The sequence below is a fragment of the Pelecanus crispus genome, chromosome 1, assembly GCF_030463565.1.
Source record: "Pelecanus crispus isolate bPelCri1 chromosome 1, bPelCri1.pri, whole genome shotgun sequence".
Taxonomy (NCBI): Eukaryota; Metazoa; Chordata; class Aves; order Pelecaniformes; family Pelecanidae; genus Pelecanus; species Pelecanus crispus.
Genome location: NC_134643.1, coordinates 70006586 through 70028732, shown reverse-complemented (window position 1 = coordinate 70028732; position 22147 = coordinate 70006586). Strand labels below are relative to the sequence as shown.

The 22147-nt window shown below is 37.3% G+C and overlaps 1 protein-coding gene across 3 annotated transcripts in view; it reads right to left on the bottom strand.

The window, feature by feature from the left end:
* Positions 1 to 22147, bottom strand: part of ERC1 (ELKS/RAB6-interacting/CAST family member 1) — a 296882-nt gene that overhangs the window by 110130 nt on the left and 164605 nt on the right. For 2 of the 3 annotated variants that reach the window (XM_075706947.1, XM_075706956.1), the window contains one exon: positions 8399 to 8530. The exons of the other annotated variant lie outside the window; for it this stretch is intronic. In XM_075706947.1, coding sequence (XP_075563062.1) covers positions 8399 to 8530 — 132 coding nt within the window. The remainder of the gene's footprint in view (positions 1 to 8398; positions 8531 to 22147) is intronic. 3 annotated transcript variants of the gene reach the window in all.

The window sequence follows — 22147 nt, the reverse complement described above, 5'->3', positions numbered from 1 at the left end:
TTGACCTTTCTTAGGGTACATCTACTCTGTGATTGCTGCTAAGGTAGCAGTAGCAATTGGGCCAGAGGAAGCCTTTCAGCTCAGACTAACTGCCCAAGGATTTCAGCAGTTTTTCCACAAGCTTTCTGTAGATCATGCTGATTTCTATTTTGCTGCATTTTGACACTTACAGGTTAACTAGGATATGTCACCATGGCAGACAGTTTAGACATAACTGAATAATATTCAAAGTAAATATTTAATGCTGTGCTACATAGCATAGCACAGACTGTCACTTTATGTAGCATTGATTGACTCTCCAAAGAGAAAAATTCTGGGATGATGTATTAACTCACTACAAGTAGTGACAAAATGCTATGCTAATTCCACATACAACTTTAACACTCTTTTCCCAAAAGACATTAAGGATCATGAACATAAATACATGAAAGCACAGATACTATGTGAAAGCACATGCATTGCCACATGAATGTTGAACATGTGGCTAACTAAAGTAGTACAGTTTCATTGGCAAGCTCAGGAAAGTTTCCACCTCTGCTAACTTGTGGAAGCAAATATTTAGCATTGTAGTTAACAGAAAGCAAACAGCAGAACATAGACACAATAACTAAAAAGTAACCCCACTGCACTGAGCCAACAGAACTTGGGCTGAAATTCAGTGAAGGGTTTGAAGGAATCTGATGGTAAAGAGCAGTACAGCAAAGTCTGGAAGCTTTTGTGTGAGTAGGAAATGTTTCAAAAAGAAGATGCATCCTCAATTTAATGAACCTCAAGTCTGTCACTATTCTGGGTTTTTCTGCGTAGGAGAATGGTCTGGAAAGGAATACCATTTCTTTTCTTGCACTTAATGGATTTTGGGGAAAAATAAATTATGTCAGAAAAAGAGTATATATTTTTAAATTTATGAATCTAATGTATAAGTCTAATGAACTTTTCTAATGCTCTAATCTAGATATTATTGTATCACATTTGCATCTAAGATCACAGTTAAAGAATGCAACTGGAAAATGGAAAAGAAATTCCAAAGGAAAAAAGCACAAGACTAGCTCGAAACATATATTAACACAAGTATTTGCTTGGGTCCTCACAATTCCAAGAAAGCATTAATGTAACCAAATCTGCATGACTTTCTCCTTCAAATCAGACTTGAAGGCAACTCAAGACTTTGATTTTCTCTTGAGCCACAACAAATAAAATACTACCTAGAGGTAGGTACTTGAGAAAATAATATAATAGGTAGAGAGTTGCCAAGAATACCTGACCATAATAAAAGGCATAATGTGAAATCACTATTTATTTGTTAAACAATAAAAAGGGATAAAAATCCAGACAAAATGATCTTAAAATCAGCATTTGCACCAAATTTCTATATAACAGTTTCCATCAGTATTTCTCATTTCATTAAATGAAAAGGTGACTTATATGGAGAAATGCTCAATGTATATTTTGAACAGAGGTTAATTATCCTTTCAGTGTCCCCAGTTCTCCTAAAAGTCATCAAATTTTGCCCACTTTGCAACCTTAAAGGGGTGCAACAAATGAAACAAAACCAAAAGATTAGAAGTTTTCCCCCCTACAATGGTAGAAAAAGGTCTCTGTCACAAAGCCTTTGGGCATGATTTTCTATTCATCCTTTTTTTTTCCTATTCATTCTTCTCTACTGGAAGCAAACCAAAAAAATCCCCCAAACCCCCAAATAGGCACAGCTGAACACATCTAAGACAGAAAAGAATAAAAATTCCATTGTTACACCTCTTAAAAGGTACATTACTGAATACAGAAGGAATTACATACTGAATCACCATTCCCATGTAAGGAGTGCGACTCAATGCAAACCTGGGTATTTTTAAAGGAAGAGGCTACGTAATCCATTTAAATACCTGGGGAGAAGTAGTAACTTCAGGGAGAAGCACTGCTTCTAAAAAAGACTGCAAACATATTCATTGACAAGGACACAGTGCACAGTCAACTCTGCCTAGCCAAAATGCTTTTTCTAATCAAAGGAAAATAAACAGACAAAAGAATGGGAAAAAAAAACCCTCTTGAAAAAACAATAGCAAGGCTACACTTAAGGCTGAGAACTGAGTTAAAAAGCTCTTAAAACAATTTATATCAGTAAGAGAAATTAAAATATAAGTTTTTAGCATAGATTTTCTACTTAATATGAATTAAATACACAGATGATGTATATATGCAATTATGAATTACATACTCTTAATATGAATTAAATACACAAATGTATGTATGTACACACACTCAAAAACCAAAATGAGTTTGGCAGAATTCTATAGAAAGGAGCTTTGCAGAAAATATTCAAGAGAAGTTCAGCCAAAGAGAATGCAAGCTGCTTAGAAAAATCAGTGGGAAACAATGAGGCTCCAGCATCTTCACCCCTAAACCATACCTTGCATTACTACCTTGATCTCCAATCACTTGGTTTATCAAACTTCTCATTAGGAGATACAGAAGAAGAGACAAAAACATTCATTAAAAGCAAACTGTTCAGCATCTGTTACAGGGCAGTCAGAATTCTTACATTTCTATGGTGCTCAGAAAACACCTATAGGTAAGTGGTTCGTGCGAAATTCCACTTTATATTTTCCATTTACAGGGACCTGTAAGAAGTAACTTAATGTGCTAGAATTTGTGCTGTGAAATAATTCCAACACTTAACATATTTGAGAAAATATTTCAGATCTATTTCAGTAACAGAATGCTCAGCTAAAAGGGTATGTGTTTTAATTTAACTTGCGTTTTTAGAACATACGTGATAGGATAGGGTCCAATATAAAATAGTTCTGTTGTAAACGTAGTTTCTATTCTTACAAGAAAAGGTAGTCTAAGTGATATATGCTAGAAGGTTAAAACAGGACCAGAATGGTGGTTTGATGGAAGTACAAATGAGAGGTATCACTCAAAAGTTGGCTAGAATTTCTGTACAGTAACTTATGGGTAAGAGAGAAAAGGCTCTTGGAGGCTGTCCTCTATATTCAAACCTCTGCAGACCTTGTACTTCTAACAGAGAAATCCTGGTGAACAGGAGATGGGGAAAAAGGACAGAGCTGTGAAGGAGGTTCTAGTTGAGTTATTCACCTATTTCATATTTATTTTTCCTTAATAAACAGATATGAATTTTGAAGTAGGCATATGTGATAGAGAATTTCAGGAGTCTTGTTATCAACATATTTTACATGTAATATGTGCCTGAAAGAATATTAAATCCTGCTGAAATAACTTATAAAGATAGTGGGAGAAAGGAATTAGCATAAGAAAATACATTTAAACAATACGTTACTATTACAATATTCAGTATTTTATTTTTTCTCAAAGTCAAAGCAGAGAAACCTGCCCTGTGTAGGATAAAAAGATAAGGTGTATGAACACAGATATAGCTATTTATAGGTCTACATACTTAACCCCATTTAAAATTTCCCACTGAGAACCTTAACTTCAAAAAAGTTGATGGAAGGTGTCAAGATCAGACTGCCAACTCAGAAATTTCAGTTTAAGTAACTACTTAAGGAAGGAAGGAAGGAAGGAAAGAACAGGTAATGGCCAGTATTTCATGCATTTATTTGCCATAACATTTTAGGGTAAGGAGTTAGATGTTAGCTGATACTATACAGAGAGTGCATTTAAGCAGGAGTTGATACTCATGAGGGAACAGAGCTGCACTACCATCAGCACAAATACTACTTAAAATTCTAAACCCTACTGCTTTTTAAATTTGAAGGAAATAAAATAAGATAGAGAAACATATGTTGCGGTCAGGAAGCGCACCATCTAACTCATAGAAATAGCAGCCTATTGTGAAGGCCACAGTAACAGCTTCTGGTAAAAATATTTTTAGTAATAATACTAAGCAATTTCTGTCTCCACTTCTCAGTCTTTTCCCCACAGTTTAATGCTTCCTCAGATGTACCTCAAGTTCTATGTGGGGATCCATGAACCAGATGAGCAAATTGGTTCACATGAAAAAAATCCTTCAAAAAATAAGATAATTTTTATCGTGAATTAGGTCACTGCTCCATTTCACAGCATGGCTCCAGAAAGACCCAGGATGGGAAAACTGAAGGGATGGGCCGTGAAGTAAGGGGATGAAAGTGAGCAAAGAGAGGGAGCGCATAAGCGCCTTAGGTCAGTACACATTTGTGAACTATGCCCTCCAATAATCAAGGATCAAACTGCAAGTAATTCTTATATTGTGCTGCTTGAGCCAAGGACCTGACACTACTTATTATTGATTGACACTGAATCACAGAATCTGAACTTCTGTCTCACTTTGTCCCACAAAAAGGGCCTTATTCTTTCGTGAAAATTGAAACATGTGTCCAGCATTGTTCTGGGAATGGTGCTGATTATGACTAAGTTGATATATAAGATAACCTCCTGCTTCCCGCTGCAGGAGAAGGGATGGTAAGATGCACCAGGACAGAGAAAGAAAGTTTGTGAGCAAGACAGGGCCTTTTGTCAAAGACGACCTCCATCAGTTTTTCCTAGGGAAGTAAAACTACCACTGTATTTTTGAGCAGGAAAAAACTTGTATTTATTTCTTTCTTTTTTTCCTGAGGAACGTAAAGATAGCTTTACTAAAGTCAAGTCAGATTTGGTTACTTCAGGAAAAGTGCCTGGATCTACATTTGTTTTTGCCATCTCTAATAGAAAGAACTTTATGATAGAAGTGTTTATCCGAGAAATCCTACCTTCAGCCCTAGAGAGAGTACTTAAAAAGAAGTCTCCATACACCTTCTGACCTTCGACCTAGAGGCCTGAACTAGTGGCATCAGCTACAGTAGCACATAAGGAGCTGTAAGGAATTTACAGTAGTATTTACATACAGGATTCAGCAGGTACACCAACAAAACCAGGTGAATATGTTAGAAAGAAAGAACTTTAAGAACTTTTAAGTCTTTGTATCTATGTAAGACTCCCTCACCTGCTTTCTGTATGGCAGGGTTTCTGTTATACAGAACAATAAGGTTAATAAAACTATGCCCAATCCAATGGGTGCATTGCTTCCAGCAGGAAATGCCTGATTTTATTTTTGTGGTAGATGAAAGAAAGAACAAGTCTAAGATCCTGAAACAAACAGAAAGCTTTAGTCAGATGGAGACATCTTACCATATAAAGATTGTGTATTAACACAGTTAACCCACTGCCTCAGCTAATACACACTGCCAGGGTATTTTCAAACATTGGATTAAAGAGAGCAAGATTTTAATCTGAAACAGTTATCTGAGAACCATGAAATCCTGAGTAGCTTCATGGACACTGTAATTCAAATCTGAAGCCTGTAAAATGGCAGGAAATGATACATCATGAGATGATGGAGGGTAGGATTACACAACACAGAGCTACACAACCAACATTAAATATTGGGGCAGAGGTACACACAAATGAGATGTCCTCATACCTTGAACCACTTAAAGCCAAAATGGTTGACCTCATGCATTGATTCATTAAACAGCTTCAGACAGGCAGTGAAGTGGCAGAATGGTAGAAAACAAGATAAACAGAAGAGAGGAAAGAAAAAGCATGCAATTAAAAGCAAATTATAATCAGTTTGGATAACATTAACATTTTAAAATCACATATATCATTCACACTTGGTCTAAGAATGATCCTAACCTATTATTGTTTGTAAAAATCAAAGGATTTGCCATTAATATTGTATAGAAAACAGAGCCTTGCATTTTAGAACTCTAAAGCTATCTAAGGGTGTATTTCACAATTCTACAAAGAACCTCCACAGAACATAATGAAACAAAGACGGCATTCTTTTGAAGTAACTAAAGGAATTATGAAATGAAAAACATTTGAAGGAAAGTCTCCTCCTCACCCTGGAAAAACAGCTACTTGCCATCACTCTATTAGTTGACTATTTAATTGATAACAAAACAAAATCCTATTGGACAAAATGGGGCACAGCTGCTCTCCCAGTGCTGACTGAAACAAGACACTCCAGTTGCTTTTCCTTTGTGCTGTCTTGCTGGTCATATTTTAAAAACTACAATTGGTCAGGGCCAGCAGTTTAGTTCTGTTGGAGTAAGACACTGCTGTCAATCAGTGATGGTACAGACATGGACTTTTCCCTCTTCTGATCCTGCTGCTTTCAATCCATCCTTCTTTCTCCTCCTAACTTCTGTACACACTACTACATCCAAATTCATTTCTTTTTCATGATGCTGTTGCCCACCATATTCCACCAATCTTTTCCCACAAATCTTCCTTCTCTTGGCTCTCTTCCTCTCCTCTGAATCTCTCTCACTGATCCTTATGGCTTATTGACCTCAGGCTGCACACCTCCCTGCCTTGCCTCATCTTTCAGATTGTACACCCAATTCCAACTCTGTTCACTAGCTATTTCGCTTTTTCAAAAAGCTCTGACCACCTAATCTCATTGTGTGCCTCTCATCAGGCTTTGCTGGTGAATTCTTTTGAAAAACCTCCTTACTGCCAAACCTGAAATTTGTGCATATTCCCAAAGCACCATTCTCTTTCTGTATTTTTGTTTTATGATGCCTTGTGTATAAATAAAACTTCACTTCTATGACAACAGTTCCCTATTTTACTAACCCAGACTTATCTCTTCTCTCCAGAATAAACCTGCTGCTAACAGCTCACAGTGGACAGACATCTATGAGGAGCCCATGCTCAACAGCCTAAAAAGGCGTCCTTTCCATGCTGTGACTGAAATCATCTTCACTACTTCATTTCTTTTCATCTAGGACAGAACTTTCATATTTTTATTAATCTTGATAGTATTTTTGACTCAAACCTCCTTTAAAAGGTTATTTTTAAAAACTTGCAGAATTTCTTTTATGGAATATCTCTAAGACTTTCTGACTGCATCTGTATAACTGAAGTTCTTTGGTAGGATTTCTTCTGTGGCTGGATTTATGCAAAAGTCTTTCTTGTGCAGCTTGTGCCCATTTGTGCGGCAATCTCCTTGTCTGTAGCTTTGATCATGTTAATGCTACTAGCATGCCTCTTTGCTAGTGAATCAAATGTAAGCTACTCATCCTTTGCAAACTGTACTCTGCCCACCTTTCAATACTGAGATGACCTGTGATCATCCTCCAATACAAGTATGCATAAAATTTGTAAATGTTCGTCTTTGTGCTTACTTCACTAACTTCAGATACTTCTAACCCCTACAAAATTAACACACACTACCTTCTTCAAAACCTGCCCTCAAAAAATTCACTAAGCCTTATGCATCTTGTTCTGTGTTTCGAGCACAGACATCACAAAAGGGTGAGTTCTATGGGCTTCTAGGTGCTCAAAGAATATAAAAATGGTCACTTTGTCTTGTAACAAAGAAATTAAAACATTATGACATCCTAAGCATCATTTGGAAAGAAGGCATTCTTGAAAGTGAACTCCATAACACTGCCTAGGATCTTAGGGTACAGCAACCTGAATTATCCTCAATACGTCTATCAGCAAACAATTGAGCTTGACTAGCCTAAAGAGAAACAGTTGCTTTCTTCCTGAAAACTTGGATTATTACTAAGATATTTATATCTTCTTTTTAGTTGAAGTATGTGATACAAGAATACATGTTGGAAAAAACCTCTTAAAATGTCTTAAAGTGCAGTTAGTCAGAACTTTTTTTATTTAAATAACAAAGAGAAAGAGATCATGCCATTGCAATGCAACTCACCAAGTGCTCCTGATTGCTCATTATGGTCAAGTAAGGGACAGTGAAAAACACTGAAAAGGCTCACAAAAAGCACAGTAAGAATGCCAGGTTCAGCTTCTGCTTCAAAAGCTTTATCAAAATCTCCTGGAATTTTATTCACTACTTAGGGTATGTTTTCTTAGTGATTACTCATGTGAGTTAAAATCAGGCACATACCCAATTCTTCAGAGTATCTTGTCAGTGGCACAGAATCAATTCCTGCATAAAAGTTCACACTTGTGGCTTCAACACACAAATGTTTATTTTCTGTGTGTATGCTTGGCTCAAGGCAAGGGATTTGTCTCTTTATCCAGTTGTTTTGCAAGTGCAATGAGACTGTGGTCCATAAACACAACTATGCTAGTAAAAATCATTGTCTTCAAATACATTCAGTGAACACCACAGTGAACCTAAGTAGCTTACACATAGCAAGATAGCTTTGACAGGCAAGAAAGATCAGAAGAGTTACTACTTAATATTTTAAAGCTCAGGATACCTTATATTTCCTTTAATTTCAAGAAAATCTTACCTATGAAAAACAACTTATCATGAAGGCTTTGCAGACTGTATGAGTTCTGTTACCTAATGTTAGAACAGAGATAAAGGATCATCAAACAAAACCAGCTGTGTTTCACAGTAAAGCAGGGAAAACAGCACTTTACTGACTGGTTACTTTCCTAAGAGGACTACCAGTGACTTTATAAGATTGCAGACCTGTTTCTCAGCATTGATCCTGGCTGACTCCTCTTGTGCTAGCACCATTTCTCGCTCTGCAGTTATCTGAACACTTTCTCTGAGTGCCTCTTCCAATTCTTCAATCCGATCATCCTTTTTACGTAGATTGTCCTGGAAAATGACGGGAGACTAGGTGAAGATGACTTGTTTGGAACTACAGACTTTTAATCAACCAAGAGTTTTACGCCAAACAAAATGTGTTTCTCCCTCCCAAGGCGCAACTGCAGGCAAATTATCTTCACACAAAGGAAAGAAAGATGAAGCGATGTAAGAGTAGGAGGAAGACTACAGCAAAGAGAAGGAGAAAGCTAGCAAAGCAGGACCTCAAAGCAAGAGTGCTTGCCCTCCATGTTGGATATACCACAGTCTTGTCAGATTATACAGCACAGATAAGCAAGGGTTGTTGGTAAATAAAGATTAGTAAGCAGTTCCAAAGAAGCATAGAAGCCAGAATTGGTGGGAAGGTAGCAGGCATTCAGCATTGCCCATTTGCTCACGCATTCACCAGCAGGCGTGGTAGGAAGGGAAACATAGTGCTGCAGTTTGGAATTTGCCATTTCCAGGTTAAAGGGGAGAAAAGCAAACATTAACCCAACAGAGTTTTCCATTGTTCAGATTAAGTCTCTAAGGAAGTTCTTCATTAAAATCTCTCTAGGAATTACGAAGGGTTCATCTGGACTGTCTGAATCTCAGACATTCAAGTACCAAGACTCCCTTAAAATTTTTTCTTCGATTAAGAGCATCTTCACAGTTGCAAGTTCAGATGTCCCACATATATTCAAAGACCATTGAGGAAAACCGTATTGCTCCTCAGAAAATATACTGTTTTATTGGTTTATACAAACAGTGTAACTTAGAAAAATGATATACAAAATTAATGGTGGTGTTATTTGTAAATGAGACCCTCTTTACTTTAATATTGCTAGGAAAATAAATGTGTATCTCCTGCTTCTGCTGTAGCAGCTTGGACAAAAGACTGCAAAGCAGGCTGTCCTGACAGGTATATATGAATATCTTGGACCATGGCTGCTTAACAAATCCATCAGAAATGAGCAGCTTGATGCTAGATTTCTGCATTTCTTGTCTTGCAGATTGGCTTAGATCATAGGGTTCAGATGAGATATTAATGCACGTTTAAGTGACCACATGGGCTTCTTAGCCATCTCAGAAGCAGTGGAAGAATCAACAATGTTTCCCTTTGTTTTTTGCATTTTGCTTTTTGTCACATTTACCCCTTTGTCTTCTGTCCTTTTGTATTTTGGACTGAAATTTTCCACTGTTTCTCTGAAAGTGTTTCACACCGTATAAAGAATAAGGAAACAGATGACTGACTTGGAACAAATTTGACCTTGCAACCTTCAATATGTAAAAATTAGTCATTGGAGTTTAAGGAATGAACCTGACATTCCTTAATTCCTGCTTTCTAGGACTTGGGATACATCACCAAGGATACTTCTATGAACACCATTTCTGGCAGTCTGAAAACTGCCACTTTCAATGAGAGTGTTCTAGCAGAGATGCAAAGCTTTGTACCAGACCAGAGCAAGACCTCTGGCACCACTACCCTTGTGGGGAGAAAGGCAAGTATTCAACCACTAGCACAGACAACAGTATCTATTAGGCTTTGCAGGCAAAGGAGCTTTCTGCTGATGGTTACTTTCCAAAGTGGATTCACAGGGCAAGTAATTGCTGATTTCTAAAGAAACAAACAGAGAGATCTTCGTTTCAAAAATAGGAGTTGCAGAACATGTTTTCATACTTTTTGAATCTTTCTGAAACACTAATAATATCTTCCACAACTACTTTATGGTTATGATTAGCCTAACCAAAGACTCATCAAAAAGATGAATAACAAATATACAAAAAACTCAGCACAGAATATTAACCATGGCAGACATGAAATATATTTAATTACCTAACTGCATTACACAATAAATATCGACTGTACTTCTTGATATATTATTCATGGATAGGCAAGGAAGTGTGGAAGCGTAGCGCTCTGTTTCAAACAACAGAAGTGGGAATGGTTCATTTGAACAGCTGCATGTAAAATAGAAACTGCTTTAAAATAAGAATGCAGAATAAAACATTCTGACACATAAGGTATGTCCACTCTTCATCGCAGGCAAACATTTAAAAGCTGAATTCCACACTGTATTAACCTTGACACCATTATAGTGCTCTATTCAGACAGGTCAACTCTTGAGGGACAGGAGGAAGAGCAACCAAATTTGATCAAGACAGTGCCACATTATCTGCACTTGAAAAGTCTGCATTCATATATAATTATTTTTTCTAAAATAATATACAAACTTTTACATATACGCTAGAGGGTTGCAAGTTAAAAAAATCCAGTGTTGACTTACAAACAACTGCCTAGAAATTATGATTTTTTTTTTAACTTCAGCCTAATACTAATAACCCATCCAGTAAACACAGATTAGTTACAAGTTTTCACTTTCTGTCTCAGACAAACCTAGGTAAAAGATGTGCAAGTTTACTCTTGTAACAGTGTCACAATGCGCATAACCACCTTACAAAACCAGATCGATGCCTGGCAGGAGTAGCAGATTGTTGCTTAGCCAGATAGCACCTCCACTAGCGTAGAATAGTCTCAAGACACTACTAAATAATTATTTTGTTTCTCAATCTTTGATTCATGACTAGTTGATTAGCATTTGAATTATTATTTTTTAAAATACAAGCTGCTGTTTCAAACAAAACAAACTAACAGAGAAAAAGTAAATAAAAGCAAACCAGCATTTGCCTTTTAACATACCAGCATGTTTTTCCAATTGTTTGGCTCTAAACTCTGAAACATGACAGGCTCATGCTCACCTTCAACCTGTACTGCTTTCCTCTTGTTAGTTACATGAAGCATTCTATCTTTATTGTGATAAGCATTAAACTCTGGAGAAAAACTTCTGTTAACTATAGCTAGTTACAACTTTTTCCTGCAGTGACTGACCCTCTGAAGCAATGGACTAGAGTGCAACTTGAGTTGCTTCATATATACATTAGAATGTGACACCGAGGGCAAATTTATCTTCCCATAATTTGATAAAATTGCAGAATGATAGACAGTGGCAGTCTCCTTTCATGAAGCTTATACAGATGACTATTCAGAAAGAAAAAAAAATATTACTTACCTGTACAGTAACTGGATTCTTCAAGATGTGTTCCCTACCCAAATATCTCCATGACCCTCCCTCCCTCTCCTCTGGAGTCCCATATGCACAAGATTCTACAGCAGAGATGGAATTAAACTGGGACAGAGGAGATAGCTCTGCCTTTATGCTCACTGGTGGCAGCACAAAGAAAATGAAAAACCCGTTCGACACTGCAGGAGTGCCAAGAGTTCAGGCACAGTAAAAATTTTTGCTACCCATACTATGATTCTGTAGCTGATTTGTATGCAAAACTCATTCCAATACATGTCTGTCTGAAAGCCTGAAAGGAAAAGGAGGTGCACCTAATGCACATTGCTGGCCTTTTTCTTTCACTTCAGGAAGGAAGTGGTAGGATGTCCAAGTGATGCATGTTAAAAGGATGTATCAATTTAATCTATCCTGCATTCATGTGATGTGTAATCTGCCATGAAGTTTTATGAAAGTGCATGAAATACGATATAAGTTTTCACCAAGGCATTTAGGTTCAATTAAATGTGAGGTATCCTGGCAAACTTCTTCATAACTGTGTCTTGAACTAGACTCACAGAGGTCTTTAACGCCTGATTTCACTCTTTGAATCGGAATTAAGGTGGATTTCTCCAGTTAACAGTTTGAGAATGCAATTAAATGCTTCTTTTAACCGTTAAGAATATTTCTTGAGGAGGAAAAATTGGTTCTACTGTAGTCAGCCCATTACTGAGAACTTCTGGTTTGCCATCTCAGGAGTCTACTAAAAGATGCCAAAAGACTCTCACTAAATTATGGAGTGAGTTTCTGCAGTGTTGGTTGAACTACTGCGCTGCTGAACCCAGAAGGAAAGATGCTATGCCAAAATCAGAAGGCTACTCTTCAGAAGAGGACAATTAATGAAAATAAATTGATTTGTTAATTAATCTCTGCTTTTCTCTGAAAAACACTTGTAAAAACCTGCAGACCTTTTTAAGAAGGTCCTGAAGCTTTACGGGAATATACAATGTGGTGGTACCAAAAGGTGGCATTACAGTTTCATTTCATTTCAGAAGCAAACAATCATAGGGCCTTAAAGCTCAAGTGAGCATGGTGGATCTCCTTCATTTGGTTGAAGAATTCTCTGAACAAGAAAAGCATGCAAAATCGTCACTCAGAAATGGAGAAATACCTCTTACACTGATGAGACAATACTTTGACTTAATGGATTTTCAAGAATACACATTGGGTAAATGCTGAAGGCCAGAACACCATGGTACATAACCCGAATGGTAGTTACAATAGAATCTAGCTCAAAAAGAGTGTTTGGGGTCCCTGTGCACTCATCCAAAGCAGGAGATGTCCATGGTGAATTGTTTCTCTCTCTGTATTCATTACCATTTGTTGAAGATGGCAACAGAAAAAAGCATGCTGTCTTGAAGAGTGGAATAGAAGATGACTTTCTAAATTCCCGAAGAAGGAAATGCCTTCAGGGCAGTGTATAGCTTGGCACCAAGATGTGGCATGAACCACAAATAAACATAGATCCAACACTAAAGATTCTGAAAATAAAAATAAAGTAACAGAGAGGCAAACTACCATGTAAACAGCTGCTACTGCTGGGCATGAACAAACAGTGGAGTTTACAAAATAACTACAAATGCTAATGCTAGTATCATCAATGTTGCACACAGCTGTCTTGATGCCCTCAATTGGTAAAAGAACTGAATTATCGGTGGTTACCTGTGATGGAGAAACCACTGTCTGTCTAGGCAGAAGCTGAGTATATCCAAGTATTAGGTTTATATGAAGTCCCTGTTTCTCACAGAGTGAGCCAAAGAGGGCTTTTTCATAAGTACAGCAACAGCATATGTAATTATCATGAGTTCATGAATGAAAGGAACAGTCTGAGAGCTGAAGAGACAGAATCTGCCAAGCAGGAGCTCCTCGACCAATGTTTCCCCATCTTTGGAGAGATCAGACCCTGAGACGCATGATGACTATCTCATTAGGACAACATATGTCAACATCTGGAAAATTGTATGTGCCAAATAAGACACATGGATTAGAATTCAAGCCTGACAAGTTGCATAAATGCAGAAAAATACCTGCAGGAGACAAAAGAAGAAAAGCTGTAGTAGAAGAATTTCATACCACTAGGGGATGAAAGGGAAGTGCAACAAAGCTGGCCACAGCACTGCATAAGCCACACTGAAAACACGAGGGACAGCAGAAGGTGATGAGTACATTCTCCTAAGAGTACCACAATGGAAAAAGAGAAGATGTGTACATCCAGAATATGCATGCACTTGTGGGTCATCAGCTGCAGAAAGAACAAAAATATATTTATAGTAAAAAGAAAAAATTGATGAAAATTATTTCCAGACATGATAAATATAATTGAACCAGTGCATTAAAATTAGCACGGTGAAAAAAACCATAAGGAAGCCAACAGTTTATGACAAATGGCCAATGAATTTTTCTCTCTTTTGAAATAGAAAGGTAGAAAATGGAGTGGTGTTTGGACGGCATTGTCCCTTGAGTATCATTGCTGCAGTGTAGGAGAACACTCAGGAGTGACGCAGGACTACAAATGATGCTGGTGACAAAAATACCTGCTCTTGTGTACGTGGGAAGGATGCACACTTTAAAAGTTATATGCATGGACAATCACTTGAAAGAAAATCATAAAATGCGCTCAACTACAGAATTTAATAAAATACAAAGAACAAAAACAGGCAAGCAGCTGCTCTACCCTGTACAAAGCCCTCATAGCTACCTACCTTATTAAGAAAGAAAAAAACCCACCCAGACAGTAAAAGATGTCTGTAAAATAACATGACAAATTTATGATGGGAAACATGTTGGTATCAAGATTACTTATACAGAAGCTAACTGAAGTGGTAAGCATCTGTAAAAAAATGCTCTTCTCTACATGCTAAGAAAATAAATACAGAATTAATTCATCCATCAGTAGTTATATGAACTCATTTCTGTTCTTAATCAAAGAAGCAGCAAAAAAAAAAAGATGAAATGGCAATGCTATACAATGACATCAGCACTGAATGACAGCTATCAGTAAAAAATTATTTTGAAGTATATCAAGATATAACTAATGTTCCATATATGACACGTATAATCCTAAGTGCAAAACATGCATGCGTTTGTCCCTAAAACATATTTACATGAGTGGGGGACACACACACCAAATCCATGAAAATTGGAAAAGAAATCTATCAACTCTAAAGACAGACCATAACAGATAATACCCAGATACATATATATTACCCTTAATGGTTCTAATTTAAATGGAAGGGAAGTGAAAGGGGAGAAAACAAATCTTGGTGAAAACTCAGTGAAGAGAAATACTTAATTTTTCACATTGTCTATTTTTTGAACACATATAAAGTCCTTAACAAAACTTGTGCATATTGCTATTATTGCCTGAAAATTGCTACAAATATATTGTATACATTTGTAAACATTGTATCTATTGTATAATGTTTCTGAACGTTATACAGTATGTCTACAAAAATGTGTGAACAACTCCCGCCATTCACTTTTTTTTTTCTTCCAAGATATTTTGTGTGCTACCACTCAGGTGTGTTACTTTCAAAAAGTGTTTCCAAAATATATAGCAGTTTTGTTCAACATCAGGAGCAATCTGAAATACACAGAGCTTGAGGTAACAATAAGAAAGGAGCCTAATCAATACTAGTTGAATTATGTCCATCATAAAGCTCTGTAATTCCAGTACCCTTCTCTGCTATGGAAGAGGAATTCCACTGCAATCTAGATTATTTATACATTTCTTGAAGGAGAACAGAGAGGAAGGAGAAGGAAAGAAAAGGACAAACAGTTATAGACACTGTTACACAGGCCTAAAAGGGAAAGGCAGAACTGATTATTCCTACGAGAAACTGGCAACGTCTCTTCCCGATAGCTACCATGCTTTTGACACTTCTTTCCTGTTACTCTAAGCTTGGTGCTCCCAACACAGCAATCAGTTAGGTATGTTGGTTTTGTATAGGCACTTTTCATTAGCAACAACCTAGACAGACTGAAGTACCTTGCAAATACTAACAACCAGGTTTACCATTTAGCAGCTCACACAGGGTGCCAACAGCTTTAACATTTTGCTTCAGCTGTTGCAAATTACCACATTTGCCTTTTTTAAAACCTACGGGGACCGTGCTTATATCTAACCACAGTGGGTCACTGCACAGACTATTGGAATGAGACGCAAGGCTGACAATACAGCTGTGAAAATGTTCTGAAGTGAGCAAAAGCAATAGATATCTGTAATTATTATGGGGTTTTGTGGGTTTTTTTGTTTGGTTGGGGTTTTTTTATGGGGTTTTGTTTTTTTGTTTTGTTTTGTTTAGGTTTTTGGGGGGGTTTTGAGAGGCTAATTGGGGAAATGCTACTGTAAAAAGATTTATTCTTCACACATAAATCAATAGTATGACTCAAGACTCTTAAATTGATATGGGATTACAGCAAAAAACAGTGGCAGTTTTAACTGCACTATTAATACGAAGCTCGAACCCATAGGTTATTCCCTTCCTTGATACAGCCCTATTCTTCTGAACTCTCCTTGCCAGTGTCAGTCCTGTCATCATCATTGTACTAATATACCACAGTAGTTGTAAGACCTACCTTTCTTTGCTCATTTTCAATCATTCAGTAAAAAAGAGCAGCAGAAGCATCATGCATGGACAGCCAGCTATAAAAGTTCACTTCTCTTGTCTTCCCTCTTTTTCATAGCTGAACATATGACAAAAATTGCTAGTGATACACCACCACTGAGGAAATGTTTACCCAGCAGTTGATTCCATTGAATCTCTCTCTCTCTCACTCAATTTCAAAGGGAATTCCTGAAATTACCTCTGGTCTCATACATTTGTTCTAGTCTCTAACCCCCCTTTTTTAATTTTCATCATAGTAGAGTAGCTATTGTATTTGTGCTAGGAATTGCTTCCTTTAAAGCAGCCATCAGCTCCTGGATAGGACTAACAATCTAGTGAGATGCTAATACCAACCACTATTCATTTGACTTAATGAAAAAAACCCCAAATCCCCAAACATAATTATTTTCACCTTCTCTCGCATCTCCCCAATTTCAAACTAGACATCATCAAAACAATTTTACGTCAGAATTAAATTATCAACTTTTCTCACACCATCTGGGAACACCCCAACCCCCCTGGAAGCCAGACGCATCAAGTGAAGTTCATTTCAAGGAAAAGATCTGTCTCAGTACAACCTGGATTCAGCTACTAACCAAACAGACACATACTAATTTAAGGAAATGTTTGGCCTAAAATATTAAAAACTGCTTTCTGTTCTCTATAGCTTGACCAGTAAACACACAGATCAGGTTTACCACTGTATCTGAAAGTCTAAGGATACATTTGAAGACAGGAAATAAACATACTTATGACTTGGATACAATAACAGAAACTTAAAAAAATTTCAGCAAGAAAGGGTCAGGAAGAATGGAATGACTTAGGTATGCAGCAGCACTCAATTCACGTGTTAAGTATGGAACATGAAACCTATTAGATACAATTGGTAAGAACAGAATACTGAAAACAAAAAGTAAAAATTGGACATTTAGATACTGACATCATCAGAAAGTAATGAGTTTAAAAACACTGAAATGAAGTATTTGGAAAGAAAAGCTTCTTGTTAATCTATTTTCAGTGTTACACTGATAGTAGCATTTTAAACAGGCAACGTAGCATCACAACACTCCCATTACCATTTAAATTCACTGGCATAAAAACCAAAAGGATGAGAAAGTGGAAACTTCACATTCTGAGAGATTCCCACTTCTTTGTATGAAATTCCAATTTTTTCTATATAAGCCCGAACTAGTTCAGAGGAAAGAGAAAAATAGTTATTGTTTTTCTTTAGCCCTAAATATTCCAAAAAGATCATCTATTGTTCTCAGCCTGCAAGGCTGGAAAAAATACTCCCTGGCTCTTGTCTTCATTCATTTCTTTTTCATGTTCAAGTGCTTAAATTTATTTAATATCTGTCTGAACAGAAGCTCATCCTTATGCTTACTATTTTCTTCCCTTTCTTTACCTTTTCTACTTTTGCCATACCCCTTCTGTGATGGATGGCCCACATTGCATGTTATTCAAGAGGTGAATGCACTGCTGATGTATACAGTGGAATAGTAGTATTTTCTACTTTGTTGTTTAATATTTTTCAACATTGGTTTTTTTTTTAATAGTTCTGCTAAGCAATAATATTTTCATGAAAATACTTACTCTAATTCCAAGATTGTTGTCATATGGTAATATAGCCATATCAGAACCCATCATTGTATACATATATTTAAGATTTTTTCTCCTGACACATATTAATATGTATTCACACTGACTTTCATCTGCTATTTTATCCATGAGTTAGAGTTGTGAGATACTTGTGGAGCTATACAGGTTATCTTTCATTTAAATATCCTGAATAAATCAATAAATACAACTCAGGAATTTAGAGAAACTTAGCCTCCTTTACAGAAAATGTTACATTTGCCATCATTAATCAGATACATTACCTCAGCAAAAACCAGTAATTGTTCCATAGCACTGTGACATAAAGACATATGCACTTATAACGCAAAAACTGTTTACAGTGTAAGAATACTCAATGGTTCTTCAACGGGAGGAAGACAAAAGTACATGGGTAGTGATGGCATGGAGAAGAAAGCTGTGCACTAGAAGGGCAGGGATAACTGTTGTTGGGATACTGAATTCCTTTAGCTTTTATTCCCTTGCTTTTCATGCCCTGCTTTGGAAAACCACCTGACCTCAAAGATATCAAGACTTAGGTAGAATTCAAACACGAGCAACAATAACAAAACAATGTCCTAAACTGAATTTCTTAATGAATTTTAACTTACTACAGATATTTTCTAGAACATTAAGGAGATCATCCTCCTTTGATCCTCAGTAAAAGACTAAGTGATACCAATATAGTTAGTTTTTCCCACCACCTGCATTCAGATGTGAGTGTACCTCAAACAAAATTCAACAGTTGAAAGGACTGGTGCTGACATTTAGTATTTTACAACCTTCTGTCAGTTATGAATATACGGTTTGCAGCCTAAGCCTCAATCCCAGCTAGTATTTCCACATCACAGTAAGAGTAGTTGTTCTGATATATCCTAAGAGTGTGCAAATTTTAGCCACAGAGGAAAATTTGATAGGAAAAGCACTAATTAATGACAGAATAGGCTTGTTTCTATGTGGGGGGGAAGTGGGGAAGTAGTTTATGGGTGACAGCAATTTGGGTGGTTTAGTAAGCAAGATTAAGGAATAATACTGAATTAGAATGAAGGGAATTAGGTTTATTACTACTTGAAATAAATTAGAGGAAATGTTTTAAAGGAAGTGCTGAAGCATTTGTTGCCACAGGTGTAGAACTAAAAAAAATTCCATGTGTATTTTTTTTTTTAAACAAATTCTGATTTCTGTCTGTCTTTATGTCCCCATCATCACCCCATCCCCTTTCCTTTTCTATTTGGCAAAACAAAAATAAGGCAGAATAGCAATTTTATTAGACAAAGAGACTATGAAATGAGCTGTGGCAATTGGGCACTTTTATTCTTGGGGAGAGGTAAGTTAGAATCATAGAATCATTTAGGTTGGAAAAGACCTTGAAGATCATTGAGTCCAACCGTAAACCTAACACTGCCAAGTCCACCACTAAACCACGTCCCTAAGCACCACATCTACACATCTTTTAAATACCTCCAGGGATGGTGACTCCAGCGCTTCCCTGGGCAGCCTGTTCCAATGCCTGACTACCCTTTCTGTGAAGAAATTTTTCCTAATATCCAATCTAAATCTCTCCTGGTGCAACTTGAGCCCATTTCCTCTTGTCTTATCACTTGTTACTTGGGAGAAGAGACCAGCACCCACCTCACTACTACCTCCTTTCAGGTAGTTGTAGAGAGCAATAAGGTCTCCCCTCAGCCTCCTTTTCTCCAGGCTAAACAACCCCAGTTCCCTCAGCCGCTCCTCATAAGGCCTGTGCTCCAGACCCTGCACCAGCCTTGTTGCCCTTCTCTGAACACGCTCCAGCACCTCAATGTCCTTCTTGTAGTGAGGGGCCCAAAACTGGACACAGTATTCCAGGTGCGGCCTCACCAGCGCCGAGTACAGGGGAACAATCACCACCCTGCTCCTGCTGGCCACAGCATTCCTGATACAAGCCAGGATGCTGTTGGCCTTCTTGGCCACCTGGGCACACTGCTGGCTCATGTCCAGCCGGCTGTCGACCAACACCACCAGGTCCTTTTCTGCCGGGCAGCTTTCCAGCCACTCTTCCCCAGCCCCAATTTTTCCAGTTGTCTGTTCAAAACTGCAGAGCATTTTTTCATTATAAAAGACAGAGTTGCATGGGGTTGTTGTGACCCAAGTGCAGGACCCGGCATTTGGCCTTGCTGAACCTCATACAACTGGCCTTGGCCCATCAATCCAGCCTGTCCAGATCCCTCTGCAGAGCCTTCCTAGCCTCAAGCAGATCAACACTCCTGCCCAGCTTGGTGTCGTCTGCAAACTTAATGAGGGTGCACTCGATCCCCTCGTCCAGATCATTGATAAAGATATAAAACAGAAACCATTAGTTAGAAACCATTTTCAAGACAGCAAGTAAGAAAAAAAGCTTGTGAAAGAGAGAAAGAGAGGGAAAAAAATCAGAAGAGGGAAAAAAATGCAAATTTATTGCCATTTCTCAGGCTCATGAAATAAGACACCAAAATGAAAAGAGAGCTGTTCTTCCCCTTGAATGTACTCCTATTGTTTTGCTTAAATCTGGCCCTCAATGTTTCCTACTCTCAGGAGAGACCTCCTCACAGGAACCACACCATGTTGTCAACAGTTACATTAATCTCTCTGACAGTTTTTAGGAAAGGAGTTTGAACTCAGATACTAATCTTGGGAAAAAAAAATCCATGTAAAAAACATCTAGTGGTTAAGGTCGTTGGCACACATTCAGCTGTCCAGTCTTCACTGTACTTAGTTTCTGGCATATCATAAAGGGTACCAACCCTGCTCTTTGCCAAACAGGCAAGAGAGTACAAATAGCAGGTTTCATCTTCCACTGACACCTAATGTTTCTGCAGAAAAGACTGGGTGAAAGTGTGTCTGGAGAATAATATTCCTGATGGATCACAGAGAAATGTTAGGCTGTTGGGAGTCCTCTTTCCTCTATTAAAAACTCTCAAGCCATATAATGGCTTTCTCTCACTACAAATCTCAATTTGCAGTTAAGGAAATACTGGGATAATTGGGAGACTGCCTAATGCTAGTTGTAAATAGCGACTTTCATGAAATTTTTCCAGCTGTCTGTTCAAAACTGCAGAGCATTTTTACATTATAGAAGAAGACAGAGTCAAATGGTTCATCTTTTTTAAAGATGTCAAGGCAGTGAATACATCTAACCTGAACATAATAAATGTATGGTAAACTAAACCATAAAGTGAAAATAAATAGAGCAGATGGCTAAGTGTCTATCCAGGGATATGCTTATCCATTCCAAATGTCAAGTCTCTTCAAGCTCAGTTTCTGTAAATGTTACGGTAACATGTATTCTGTAAGGAGTGTTCTCTTCTGGTCAAACACAGAAGATGATAATTCCTTAACAATATATTTAATGTCATAAACATCGATTATGTAGAAATGATAGATTCTCTCTCTGTAAGAACTGTCATATCAAACCTAAGAACAAGGTCATATATTTATTCTGATATTCAAAAATGTATATTATATTTTAGATGGAGGAAAAACATGCATCTCCCTTCTGTAATAACACAACTGAACAACTCATAAAGCAACAGAGAAATCAGTTTCTGAGGCAAATAATTTTCATGTTCAAATGTATATTATTTGTGTTGTTGCTTCAACATGGGACACTGCACACATGAGCAACAATGAAGTTACTCAGACCTTGTAAACATTCATCAGAAAAAATGTCTTTAATAAAACTAGAGACAGCTGTCCCCACAATTTGCTCATGGCTCACAGCTTACTTTGTAAGAATAGTAACACACCAAAATCTCACAAAGTCAAGAAAATTAAGAAACAGGAGGGGTAAACTTAGACTTTTTTAATGGTCACCCATACTACTACATACTCTGTCTGTATGCAGCTGCTTGGAGAAAGACGGATATCAGATTTCTGTATGGAAAACTGGGAAAATTGGTATTAAAAACAGACCCAGGTAAATACTCTTAAGGCTTAACGTGTATGAAAGTTTGTCTTGATAAACTTCCTTTTAGTCAATGGAGATTCTACTGTCTTGCAAAGTCCATCAGATCCAAAAGGGTAAGAGACGAAAAGGACTAATATTCCTAAGAACAGGACCTCATCTGAGCAGATGCTGCAGGACTTCATTCCTTCTTGTTTGTCAAGATAATTTTCCTATCTTCTCCTGTTTATTTTCTGGCAATCTGTTAGCAAGTCTTCATGATCTTCCTCGAAATAAAAGTTGTACTTTATGACTTCAATAGAGAAAATGGAAGAAATCTTCTCTTTTAGCTAGAAGCTAATTTTTATGTGCACTACTGTCTTGCTGATATGGAAATCCAATAGTGTAA